The 13,787-nt window shown below is 37.8% G+C and overlaps 1 protein-coding gene across 1 annotated transcript in view; it reads left to right on the top strand.

The window, feature by feature from the left end:
- Positions 1–651, top strand: part of CUL3 (cullin 3) — a 139,466-nt gene extending 138,815 nt beyond the window's left edge. Inside the window, exon 16 of the mRNA XM_062192901.1 lies at positions 179–651. Coding sequence (XP_062048885.1) covers positions 179–310 — 132 coding nt within the window. The 3' untranslated portion in view covers positions 311–651. The remainder of the gene's footprint in view (positions 1–178) is intronic.
- The last annotated feature ends 13,136 nt before the right edge of the window (positions 652–13,787 follow it).

Raw genomic sequence — 13,787 nt, 5'->3', positions numbered from 1 at the left:
AAATACATTTTGATGTGAGGAAGTATCTTCTAAATAAAACCTTTAAAATTTTTCTGTCTTTTATCCCTGAACCTTAAAGTGATGCATTAGTTCTGGTCAAAGATAGGATTTTTTGGTGTTTATATGAAAATAAAGAAAATTTTTGGTAAAAATAAGTCCTTTTTATCTTCTTTTTTAGGTAACTCAGCAGTTGAAGGCTCGATTCTTACCAAGCCCAGTTGTTATTAAGAAACGTATTGAAGGACTAATTGAGAGAGAATATTTGGCACGAACACCTGAGGATCGCAAAGTATACACATATGTAGCATAAAATGCGCTCAGAAATTTGATTTACTCTTGGACTGTACTATTCGCATGGACTGGGAAGTTCTTTTAAATCATTAATATTAAGACGACCATCTCTTCTATTAAATTACAGTACATGTTCTAGACCATTCAGATCAAGCCTTTACTCCCTTTGAGAATTTTCAACATCAGTTGATTGAGCTTCAGGCTTACAACGTTTATCCCTGTAGAGATCATCTTTACAGTTCCTCGGGAAAATGTGAATGTGCCGCGTTTTGTTTTCAATACTGTATGAAAACAGGAAAAAAATAAAACAAAAGTTTAGAAAATACAGCTCATTAAAATAAAATTGTTGGATTTCATTTCCCCAGGTCTTCAGTGTTGATGTAAATGTGTTTCTGTAGTGTTGCTTAGCACTTTGCGCATTGTGTAAGTTGGGTCACAAAAACGGCAAAAGAAATGCAGAATTCCCAATTATCTTGCTTTGCTTAAGAAATTTCTTTAGTCTTGTTTAATTTAAAAGTTTGATAAATATACAAAGACCCAGGCATACAATTTGAGCATGCTTTATTCTACCACTTGCACTTACTAATCTTATAGCCTTATGACCGGGAACCTTTGTTTTGGGCTGAATATACCATGAGTTGGTTTTTCCCTATTGTAATTTGAGATTTCCCAAATTAAGTCTTAACAGTGATTAGGTTTTGTTCTGAGTTATTTCTAGAGAAAGAAAATATTTTAGTATGTATAAATTGTACAATAATTTTTGCTGTTGTACTCACTGCTAATAGTGGATTGTATAGGGTGATGTTTTTATTTCATTTATTGTAGATGAAAATAAATGAATTTAGTATACACATACCCACTAATTCAAGTATGTCAGAGCACAAAGTTGGCAGCTGGTTATATTTAATTCAGCCCCTCTGAAAAGCACATGTAGTCTATACCTTGTTTATAAATATTTTAGGTTCCCCCGTTCCTAAATATATATTTTGTGAAACTGGTACACTATTCATTTTTTGTTTAAAAATGCAATCTAAAGATGCAATAAATATGATTACCTTGATAGTTTTAACAAAATCTTCAGTTCTTGCAGCTGTGTTTTGGAAAGTGATTAAGCAATATTTTTCAAACCTGATGATTCTTGGGTATTTAGCTCTTGTCCTCCAAAGAGTCATCCTTTCATGTTTTCAAAGATGTGCTTTGTGCTGAAGATTGATGTAAGTTATCCTGTGCTTCCAACTTTCACCAATGTTTTTTATCTGATTGATCTGCCAAGGATTATAGTTTGCTTTATTTTAACTTCAGACTATTTTTATCTTCAATTTAATTTTGTTTCATTTAGTTTTTATAAGACAATGTTTCTGATGTAATTGGGGCAAACCACTATAGATTTCTGTTGGATAGAAAAATGAAATGTTACTAATAACTTCAAATAACCGGGGGCCCTTCATTGACTATTAGTGCTGTTGATACATTTATTAGAATGTATATCTCAGAAGATGGTTTCTGTTTAAATTTATGGTCAAGATACAACAACTGAATTCTAATATGGATTAAAAACTCCACATAAATATTTTCCCCCATGCGTCTTGGGTTATAATTTTCCTTTTATATTCAAAAATATGCTTTATTGCATTTAATTTTGTCTCTGTAGAATTATAGACTTTATGCTGTTAATTTCCACTTTTTCCACTTTTACATCATGCAGTTAAGAAGCCAATGAAAAATGTCATGAACATTACTTTGGGGAGACTTTTGCCATACTTTTGTCAGTAAATCAGATGTAACATGGAAACTGAAGGGTTTCACTTTCTGATTTTGATATAATTGGAATTTTCTCTGATGATAAGGTGTTTATCTACAGGAAAGTATTTGTACTTCAGGTTTGAGAACTTCTTTACTGCTGTCAGTTCCCAATTCAGTGATATTTAACACCTTAGCAAAATAGTGACAGGTGAGATACTAAATAGGAGAGATATACAAACAATATCCTACGTGAGACATTTAACAATAACTTAAGTGCTAGTTTAACACATTAAAGTAGGTAAAGTCAACTTTGTCATTGTTTGAAATGTGGCTGTATAGATCCAATCCAGAGTTTAGGAACAAGAATTGTTAGTTTTGTAACACAGGTTGGTATTTATGATTCTGAATACTTAACAAATGCATTAAGACATTTTGCTGAATTGTAGTTGAATGGTTGGGGAATTCTGGTGTTGGCTACATTGAAATTTTGTAAACAAAATTAGGCCGCCACAACATTTCTGTGTTTTAGCCCATAAGTGTTATTTTAGCTCTTAAAACTCATAAGAAACATTTTGACCTTGTTTTCTTTTCAGTGAGAGATCATTGATGGTGCTTTCAGTTTTTAACATTTTAATTTAAAATAATGATACTTCCTAACCATTATTCAGTCCTGTTGATGTGAATAAATTTTGGAAGAATTTTAAGGAGGGTTCAATATATAGTTTTCCAGCTACAAAAATGATGTAGTCTCTGTTCAGAAATTGTTAAATTGTAATTATCTGTTACCATTTTCAAATCCAGGACAGTATTTATTTTAAACTGTTGTACTACTTTAAGATTGAAAGTTCATTGTGATTAGGGAACACACAGCCTCACAAAATAAAAAGTGGTTGTGATTGCAAGGATTCTTATGTCAGTGAATTTAAAAAGAGAGTGGGGAAAGGGATGCATGCCTTTCTAAAGGATATTCTAGAGTCAACTCTAATTTTGTAAACCTGAATATGCACCACTCCCAAGCCACTGCAATGTTGTTAGGTCCTCTCAAGAAGAATCCTTGTTGTTGTGAAGCCCTGTTGATGCTTTGTTTATCCAGTAAGTTGGGTAGCAGTAAAGATTTGTGTGAGAACCAGTGATTTTTAAGATCATGCCTGCATTTCTAGAATCTCCACCCTGGCACCATTTCAAGCCTTTAAGTGCTTCCTCAGTTTGGAAAATAATTTTAAAATATTAAATCCAGGTAATACTGTTTTTGTTTAGTCTTAAATATTTACCTTGGGTAACTAGAATTACAGAATTTTACTTTGCTTTTCTACTGTATCTTAAGACAATTTCTGTAGCCTAATTTTTCATAAGTTATATATACTATTTTTGGAAGGAAGAAAAGCTGTTACATATCAGTTGGTAGATGGTTTACTTTGCTTTACTTTGGTGCATAATCAGTAAATATTTTGCATTCTGTTGATAAACATGTTAAAACATTTCAAGTTAACAAAATTTTTACAAGTCACTTCTAGTCCCCAAAGCAGAAATAATTAGAAAGATTAAACTGTAATAATGAGATGCTTACCATTTGCCAGATGCTTTTCTGAATGCTTTGTGTATATTCAGATAGTTGCCACAACATTGTCCCTATGAAAGGAAGAACCATCACACCAGTGTTTTCCTAGGTTGTTGCCAAAATTGTTAAAGCCAGGAGTTGGGTCTAGGTTTATCTTGGCTTCTGACTTGTATTTCCCTTGTTGCAAATTGATGTGGTGGTTTCATTTTGAGCAATTTATTGTGCTTCATTCACGTGAGTGAGTTTATAATAAGGCAAGCAGGTTAAAGATATTGAATGAGAATTTCCATAAGGAGTTTGACATATTTTTGTTAGCTTTACATTATTTGCTGTTAACTTTTGGCAGGAAGGGAAACAAGATCCTATTCTGGAGTGAATCCCCTTTTTAAAACATGCTATCACAAAAGTGGATAACACCAATGTGTATTTTAAATGAAAATTGGCAATTTAGGTTTTCTTTATTGCATGCTTTCCCTGCACTAAATCAGTTGGGCAGTGAAAAGGAAGAAAAAGTCCTAAGAATGACGGAGAATTTAGTAAGTATTAATAGAGATCAGTCATGAAGCTAGGTTTCAGGACAGCATGAATTTACTAAGACGTCTTGAAGCTCAGTTTAATATTTTCAGAAATAGATTGATAAACATCATTTAGGTAATTTGATCGTCAGTGTTAAGTCCTAAGTTGACCTTCGATAAGCCACACAAAAATAGCTTCAAAATTGTACATGAACGGGCTGGTGTTATGGCAGAGCAGAACAAACAGTCCTTTTTTTTTTAACACTTCATTTAAAAAATAATAGAATTATACATGAAGACTCCCAAAGTATATGTATTTTTATATTTTAAGCAACAGTAAAATTGTCAATTTTCAGTATTTTAATGAAGTATAATTCAGATAATATATGACACCATATTACATACAAGAATTCTTGTAGTGTGGGAAAAGTCTGACTCAGATTCCTCCAGCAGCTGGGATTCTTGAATACATACCTCTTCCGTATAATTGCTGGTATGTGGTGGGTGTAGATGCACAGTAAGTCTGCCGTGAATGTGCTTAAAGAGGACAGACCAAACATCTTGAAAGCAGGCCTTCAAAGACTAACATTTTAAAATGTATCCTATATTGGGGTATAACAGCATGCACAACTTAAGGATTTTAGTGCAAAGTGTCCAGCGCGTAACATATCTTCCCAGGCAGACGAATCAATTAATTCACAAGCTTTTATTGGGATTCCGCTCCCGGACAAGGTTCCCCAGTCCCAACAGAGTGGGGGCCAGGGAAGTTGCATGTCAGAGATGGGAGGGCTCCTTTTTATAGATTCAGGGCATGGGGGTTAAAGGTTGAGGGGGGTCTGATCCTCATTGGTTGACCTTTAGGCACCTGCGGGGACCTTGACAAGAACTTTTCTTTCCTGGAAGTGCAGGTAGGGACTCTCCATTCCCAGAAGTATAGGCCTTCTCTCCTTAAGTTTTTACATTTACAAATGAGACTTACTTGATGTTTGATCTTCAAATAGATAAAAGGTAGAAAATGCAGGCCAGCTGCTGAGTTGTAGATGGTATTAAATGCTTGTGTAAAGCCCTCCTGTCACTGTGATAAAACACTTTGCCAATATTAGCTCATTTGATCCTTCTAGTATCCTATGAAAAACTGGTGTGGTAATGTAAAAAACTCACCCCGCTAATAGTTGATGTGTTACAGAATTGGGAACTGAGTCTAATTCCAAAACCTGTGCTTTTGTTGACTAGTAATGTGTCCTCAGTAACAGGTTGTAATATAAATTGAATTTGGATCTGAAGATAGATTTTCTTGGGAAACGTAGGTGGTGAAAGCTTGTGTTGGTTTATTAGAAAATATTGTTGGAGATTTGGTATGAAACTTTCTAAGAGGAGAAGTTGATGACACCTATGCATACTGGTATGTATAGTATGAGTTGTCTGTAAGTTTGTGGAACTGATGGTGAGGTGTCTACCTATAGAATTAATCTTGTTTTCTATAGAATGTTGTTCTCTAAAAGTAGTAAGCACTAGGCAATTTTAAGATGGAATGGAAAAGTTAAAGAGCTTGGGAAGAAAGGACAAAATCTACATTTTGTTCCAGTGCAGCTCTACCCTATTATAGGCAACCAGTATGTGTGACCATCACAAAGCAAGAAAGTTCATCCATATAGTGTTCATCAGAATTTTAAAATTCATCTATTGTCTGCAAAATTCTTTTGCAGTGTTACTAAGAAAATCATCACTATTTCCTGACCAAAATTAACGTTATCCAAGTTTATAATAAGGATTTATATTCATCAGATTTAAACTGATAAAAATTGATTCTCAAATAAAGATTTGTAATCATTAAGGTTATACAAAAGTGTGCTACAGACTGTTACAGACAACGCCAGGGATGGGCATGTGGTGTAGTGGTTCTCTTGGGACATCCACGTCCAGAGTGCCTGGTTTGAATCCTAGGTCCTCCCATTCTGTACCAGCTCCATGCTAGTGCAGACCCTCAAGAGAGCAAATAACGGTTCAAGTACTTGGGTCCCTGCCACCCATGTGGGATACCCAGATTGAGTTCTGGGCTCCTGGCTTTCCAGCATTTGGTGAGTAAACCAGCAAAAGGAAGATCTATTCATATTCTCTCTTTCAAAAATAAGGCAGTTCCAAAGAGGAGGGGGTGGGGACGTTAATAGTGCTTTGGTATTTTCCAACCTAACTGCATACTAGAGTTTCCTGGGGAACCCTTAAAAAGGAAGAAAATAGGTGCACATACAATCTAATGCTTTTTGTGGAGTTGATATAATCAAGGTGATTTGGGGCAGGTTAAGTTTGTGAGCCTTAGCTGATACTCCTACATGTTAGAATAAAGCAGATACACTCCCAATTCTCACTAATTATGAGACATTCATTTGATGTATGCAAGTTGTTAAGTTTTCTTAAACATTTCTTACCTGTATTTACTAAATCTCAGCTAATAGGTTGTAGATAGCTATATTTTAAAAGACCCTGAGGAAGAAACAAGTGCCTACTGAACAGATTCAAGTATGTTTTGCTTGTAAGAACCGTTGGTTGTGAAGCAGTTTAGAGAGTTTTGGGTGACAAATTGGGATTACTTGTGCTGTTTACTTTGTAAGATCATAAACATAAGTGTTAATTGTAGTCTTGGCCACTGGCATCCAGGTGGTGCTAAGTGTTTCTATTGAGAGTCTGGTTTGACAGTCATCTACTTAATCTCACGGGAGGTGACTCCCCTAAGAGTGTGATGCTGCCCATTCCCTAAAACACAAACCTCATTAGAGATTAATGCTTGTAACAAGCTTTCATAGAATCATCCATGCTCTCTTGATTTAAGCAAAATATTTATTTTTAAAACTTTTTCTTTCTTGAAAACAAATGTCCTTCTCAGATTGGCTTATACATTAGGTAAGGTTTGAATGTGTAAGAAACCTACAAGCTCTTTTAAGAAAATCAAACTCCAGCTTTCAAGGTTGGTAAAGCATCCAGTCTGTTCTGTACCCTACCTGTGTACCTTCCCTTTGGAAACTTCTCACTAATGAATGCTTTTCTTAGGACACTGGTCATAGTGCCTACTGCTGCAACATTAATATGGGTACATAGCCATATTTTAAAGATTTATTTATTTTTATTTGAAAGAGTTACACAGAGAGAAGAGACAGAGAGAGAGAGGTCTTCCATCTAACTGGTTCACTCCCCAGTTGGCCTCAATGGCCGGAACTGCACCAGTCCAAAGCCAGTAGTCAGGAGCTTCCTCCAGGTCTCCCTCGCAGGTGCAGGGGCCCTAAGACTTGGGCCATTTTCTGCTGCTTTCTCAGGCCATAGCAGAGAGCTAGATCAGAAATGGAGCAGTCACTGGAACTGGTGCCCATATGGGATGCTGCCACTGCAGGCAGCAGCTTTATCCACTACGCCACAGTGCCAGACCCCAGTGTATGCTTCTTGATATAATTTCATTTCCCATAGGACTCTTTGCCACTCCTGTGGGAGATTGTCCCATCTGGTCTTAGAAGAATGGAGCTGACATTTGACATTTGATGGTGTACTCTCTGTTTATCAGCTCTTAGTCTGGTACTGTCAGGTTTTTAAAAAAATTTTTTTTAACTTTCAAAACATGTTTATTTGAAAGGCCGAGTTACAGAGAGAGAGAGCTTCCATTTGCTGGTTAACACCTCAAATTGGGGCTGGGCCAGGCTGAAGCCTGGAGCATGGAATTCTATCCTGGTTTCCCAGGTGCCTCTGTGTTGGGTCTTGCTCCCATGATGGCATCCTGTCCCCACAATACACCTTCCCTATCACCTTGGCTTACCTATGTCCTGGAGGACTGTTCCTATTTTCCTGGTGACTGTACCAGCAGATTTCTCTTCCACCCAGTAGACTGTCTACAGACCTTCAATGAGTTTATCTTGAATGAATACTCTGCTTCCACCCAGGGTACCCAAATGGAGTTCTCTTGCTGTCATCATGGTACTCTACCATAGTCACTTAATAACTCCTTTCTTAAAATAACAGTTCTTTGTTTTAAACTTGCCCAGTTTAGATGACACTACAAGGTATCTGTCTCCTGTTCCTATCCTGACTAATACAGAAGTTGAGAGCTGAGAGAAAAGGACTGGGCTTTGAGGTATCTCATTTGATAAGAAGTTAGAGGAACCAGTTAGTAAGAAGCCTGTAAGCAAGTGGCCAGTGAAGGTGGAAAAATCAAAAGAATATGGCATTATATCATAGAAGCCAAGTAAAGAACATAGTTATATAGAAGGAAGTGACCAGCTATATCAAAAACTGCTAGCTAAGTCATGTACAAAGAGAATTGAGGGATAACATTTATAAAATGAGAAGGTGGAAGGAATATGAAAATTGTCTACCAACCTCTACCCAAAGCTATACCACTTTCCAGGCACTCTTGAGAGATCTTCCACCATGTACCACTTGTACCATGTCTGTGTACACACAAATTTACTTGTAATGTTAGTAGTTAAGTCATTTGCATTTTGGGGCTTTATATGCCCATGGTTTATAAACAGAAACAGAAGTTATTAAAATTTTAGAAAGCATAGAATACTGAGATCAGTCTCCCAGTACTACTATTTTCTTTTGAAGATTTTATTTATTTATTTGAAAGAGTTACACAGAGAGAGGAGGAGCAGAGAGAGAAAGAGGTCTCCCACCTGATGGTTTACTCCCCAATTGACCGCAATGGCAGGAGCTACGCTGTTCTGAAGCCAGGAGCCAGGAGCTTTCTCCGGGTCTCCCACACGGGTGCAGGGGCCCAAGGACTTGGGCCATCTTCTGCTTTCCCAGGCCATAGCAGAGAGCTGGATAGGAAGTGGAGCAACTGGGTCTCGAACTGGCGCCCATATGGGATGCCAGTGCTTTCAGGCCAGGGCGTTAACCCGCTGAGCCACAGCACCAGCCCCTCCCAGTACTACTTTGTATGTAGTACTTAAATATTTATTGAGCACTTGTTGTGTTAGACATCGATTTAAGAACTGAGAGGCAGTAGTGAAAAAGTTAAGCAAGGACCTTGACATCATGAAGCTTCATTTTGGAGGGAGACACATGTGATGAACTAGTAAAGAAATATAAAAATTAGTGTTTTGGGAATGTTATGTGCAATGAGAAATAAGTGACAGGAATAGCAAGAAACTACTATCAGTGATTAGAAAAGTTCTTCCCAAAGAGAAAGCATTTGGGCTGACCTAAATGGGGAGAAAAGTGAGCAAAAATCTAGATAAGAGCATTCTAGGTAGTGTGTGGCAAACTAAAAGGTTAGGCATTAGGTATTTGGCCTGCTGGTTAAAACACCAATTAAGAAACATGTGCCCCCTATTGGAGTACCTGGGTTTCATCCCTGGCTCTTGCTCCTGGCTCCAGTTTTCTTCTGATGCTGACCTTGGAAGGTAGTAATGGTGGCTCAGATAGTTGGGTTCCTGCCACCCATGTATGAGACTTGGATTGGCATCATAGCTACTGGCTTCCACCCCAGCCACTGTGGGCATTTAGGAAGTGAACCAGTGAATAGAAATCCACCCTTCCTTTTTGCCTGCCTGCCCGCTGCTCCATCCCCCCCTCTCCCCACTGCCCTGGCGCCTCTCTCTCTCTCTCTCTCTCTCTCTCTCTCTCAAATTTTTTAAATGTAGGGGAAAAAAAGGATTAGAAAGGAGAACATTTGTGGATTCAAGAGACAAAAAATAGACCAGATAACTGAAGCATGGTATGAAATCTGGGAGAGAAGCACAAGATAGGGACTTCCAATTTTAGTCTAGGTGGATTAACAGAGATAAGATTAACTGCATCACCTTAAACGATGAGAAAAGTGGGGAAAATACATAAAACAATGGCTTTCATATTTTGGACAACATGCAATTTAGCACTATGATCCCTAAGATGGGGGGAAGGCCAAGGTGATGCCCACAACTGCACTGATTTATAAGAGCCCATTTCCAGGCTGTCGTGCAGGGAGGAGGAACCAAGCCAGGGCCTGGGGATCTGTGAAGAGTGAGAGATCCGAGCTTAGAGGGTAAAAGATGGGTCATGGTCCTGAGAGGAGATTGTCATGGTGGAGGGAGAGCTGCAGAGGTCTGCAGAGATAACCTCTCAAATCTGCCTAGTATAGGCCTGAGCATTCCTAGAGGAAGTCGCCCAAGGTTAAGGAAAGATCTATCAGAAAGAAGTAGGCAGGATGGTTCTCAGAACTCATTGAAAAACTAGAAATGGCTTGTGTTCTTATTAGACAGGTGGAAAAGTCTTAGAGGGCAATACATAGATTTCTCAGAATGATGTTGGTTTAGCAGCAAAGCAAAATTAGCTCAAGACTAAAACAGGTTACTCTAGACACACATCAACAAAGATAAAAAGCAATCCTCAAAAGGACCCAACTAATTTCAAGTAGTTTGATCCAACATTATTTAAAGTAATGTGGGATCTTGGAAAATTGGTGGAAAGTACGTATTATGAAAACTAAGCATGGGTTTAAAATGTTTTTGCACAAAAATTGTCATTTAAATGCATTTTCCACAAACTTTTAAAAGTTATCATCATACTGCAAGTCCTGCAATCCATGTAACTCACGGTCTCTAATATCTGTAAAGAATGCCTAGGCTTGCAAAACAAATGAACTGTAATTTAAAGTCAGAAGGAACATAAACACACACAGAATACATAGATGATGAAACTAGCAGACAAAGACACTAAAACAACTATGACAAATAGGCCCCACATAGTCAAGAAAAAGAGAAAAATCATAATAAGAGCAACAAAAGATATAAAGATACTTAGAGATGAAAAATGCAACATCTGAAATGAAAAACGCAGATTAAAGAGATTAAATGTCATAGAAGAAATAATTAACATAGAGCAATAGAAATTAACCAAAGGGGAGCATGTTTTTATTTATATTTTTAAAAAGATTTTTAAAATGTGTTTAAAAGGCAGAGTGACAGAGATCTTCATTCATCTACTGGTTCTCTCCCAGATGGGTGCAATTGCTGAGGGTGGGCTATACCAAGCCAGGAGCTTGGAACTCCATCTGGGTCTCATACATGGCTGTCACAGGGCCTAAGCACTTGGACCATTATCTGCTGATTTCCCAGACACATTCTCCAGGAGTTGTACAGGAGCCAGTACATTAGCAGGCACCCCATTTTGGGAGATGCCAGCATCACAAGTGGCTGCTTAACCCACTGTGCCACAAGCCCGGGGAAGCACATTTTTAAACAAATGGACAGAGCATCAGAGTCTTGTGGAGCAATATTCAATGTGCTAATTGAGAGTCCAGTATGATAAAAAGTGGGGAGGAAACAAATTTTTTAAGAAATAGCAAAATTTTTCATAATTTCATGATAAACTTAAGGTATTAGAAAACCTTGTCTCCTGCTGACCTATTTTTTGTATATAAAGTTTAGTTAAAACACAGCATTGCTCATGTATTCATCACCAGTGGCTACCTTTCAGCAATTGTGACAAATGATATGGTCTGCAAAACATAAAATATTTAGTAATGTAGCCTTCTATAGAAAAGTTTGTGAATGGGAGAGATGGAACTGTAAGTGGCCAGGAAAGAAAATGTTTGATTAGCAGTATTGTTCTATGTCATTACATGATTATATATATATATATATATATATATATATATATCCAACTTGTATGGCACCCTTGAAATTGAAAATTTTATTGTTGTAAATTGTACTCCAAAATTGCTTTCCCTTATTTGTTTCTTGTTTGTTTTTTAAGATTTATTTATTTATTTGAAAGGCAAGTTTCAGAGAGGCAGGTCTCCTGCAGTCAGACCAACATGGCTACTGCCAAAGCCCATGTCTCCAGCAATCCCTGGGGCACTGCCATCATAGGTAAGCATGGGGACAGATGACAATAGACTTAAGCAGGATCAGCCACTTGAAAACAAGATGCCATCGTGAACAGTAAGTGTCCCTGTAAGACCTAAATAAGATAGGAAACAGAAGACAATTTAACAATACTTGAATGTGTGTCTTTTCACTGACTTCAGGGACACGGCAACCTTGAATCAGTATTTTCAAAAAATAACACTCAGCATTTCATTACTGTAACAAAACACCAGAGGCAGGCTACTTTATAAAGAAAGGACGTTTATTTTGGTTCAGAGTAAGGTTGAGTGGTGTGGTCATGGACTTCTTGCTGTCAGAGACCTGAGGAGCGCAGAGCGTCGCATGACAACAGGCATGCATCTGTCTGTGTGTTGTCTGTCTGCTTAAAAAGACACCAAGATTTAACCATAGGGGCTACACCCCAATGACCAAATCCTGTAGAATCCACCTTGAAACACCGTAATTGGAGTCAGTCTGCACCCTCTTAGTACCATTATCATGGACTGGGGACTTAACTTCTGCAGGAGTTCTGGAGGACAGACATTCAAACCATCCCAAGCACTAACTACAAAAGTTAGGAAGGATTCATTAGAAATAAGAAAATATCTTAGTTGTCAAAACTGTCCTTAACTCATTAGAAGTATTGAAGGGGAGCATTCTCCACAATGAAAATAAAGATTTTGAAGGATAAAGAACTCTTTCAAAGTATAGAGCAAAATAACCAAGAAAGAATTTATAGAAGAAAAGATAAGACATAAGGAATGAATCAAACTCATCTCATGTACAGGAAATGGCTGAGAGATGGCAAGCAGGATACTGGCACTCAGAAAAAAACTTCCTCAAGTTCAAGAATGAAATGAGCTACAACACAAAAAAGCTTCACAAAAATGTATCAGGATTATTAGAAAAGTTTAAGGAAACTAAAAAGTACACATTTATTTTCTCAAGAGAAGTGAGTGCTTTCTGGGGGTGAACATTTGGCATAGTATTTAATACAACTCTTGGGATGCCTGCATCCCCCATCTGAGTGCCTGGCTCAAGTCTACTGGCTCCATCTAATCCAGCTTCCTGCTAATCTGCCCCTGGTAGGTGGCAGGTGGTAGCTCAAATATGTGGGTCCCTGCCACTGATGTGGGAGACCTGGATTGAGTTCTGGGCTCCTGGCTTTGGCCTTTCTCAGGCCTGGCTATTGCAGTCCTTTGGAAAGTGAATCAGTAGATAGCCTACTTCTCCCTTTCTCTCTCTCTCTCTCTTTCCCCATTTCCTCCCCAACCTCCCCTCTCCCCTCAAATAAGCAGTTTTCCTACAAAGGAAAGCAAATCAGACGGACTTTGGAATTCTCATTTGCAAAACCACAGATGCAAAATGTGTTGTAAAATTCCTGAGGAAGAATGTTCTCTGAAAGTTCTGTACCAAACTGTGGCTCATCACTGAGGGCAAAAACACTTTCAAACCAGCCACATCACCTTCTAAAAATAATAACTTTGAAATTCTGCAGCTAAAGATACATTTGAATCTGAGTTTGAACTTTAGATGTTTTAGCAAGTGAAAGACGCAATGCCTATAACAGCAGTGAGCAAGGAAGTCAGGCCCACCTATGACCTACTGACTCAGAATCTTTGGTTTACAAAATTCCCCAGCAAGGAGCTCTGCTCTGAAAACAGTTCTGAACTCCCTCACAATCCCTACCTGCTGAGTGGTGGGGAAATTTAATTAAATTTTAATCCAAGTAGTTTTATGCCATTTTGGTTTAACAGAATAATTCATACCATCTCTAGGCTTATTTCAGATGTGCAAGATTCTTAGGGTTCCATTCTACTTCCCTCTTTCCTTTCCAGCATATCC

This window comes from Lepus europaeus, chromosome 1 (genome assembly GCF_033115175.1).
Source record: "Lepus europaeus isolate LE1 chromosome 1, mLepTim1.pri, whole genome shotgun sequence".
In the NCBI taxonomy this organism is placed as follows: Eukaryota; Metazoa; Chordata; class Mammalia; order Lagomorpha; family Leporidae; genus Lepus; species Lepus europaeus.
The sequence above is the reverse complement of the archived record's forward strand: the minus strand, read 5'-3'. Positions and strand labels throughout refer to the sequence as shown.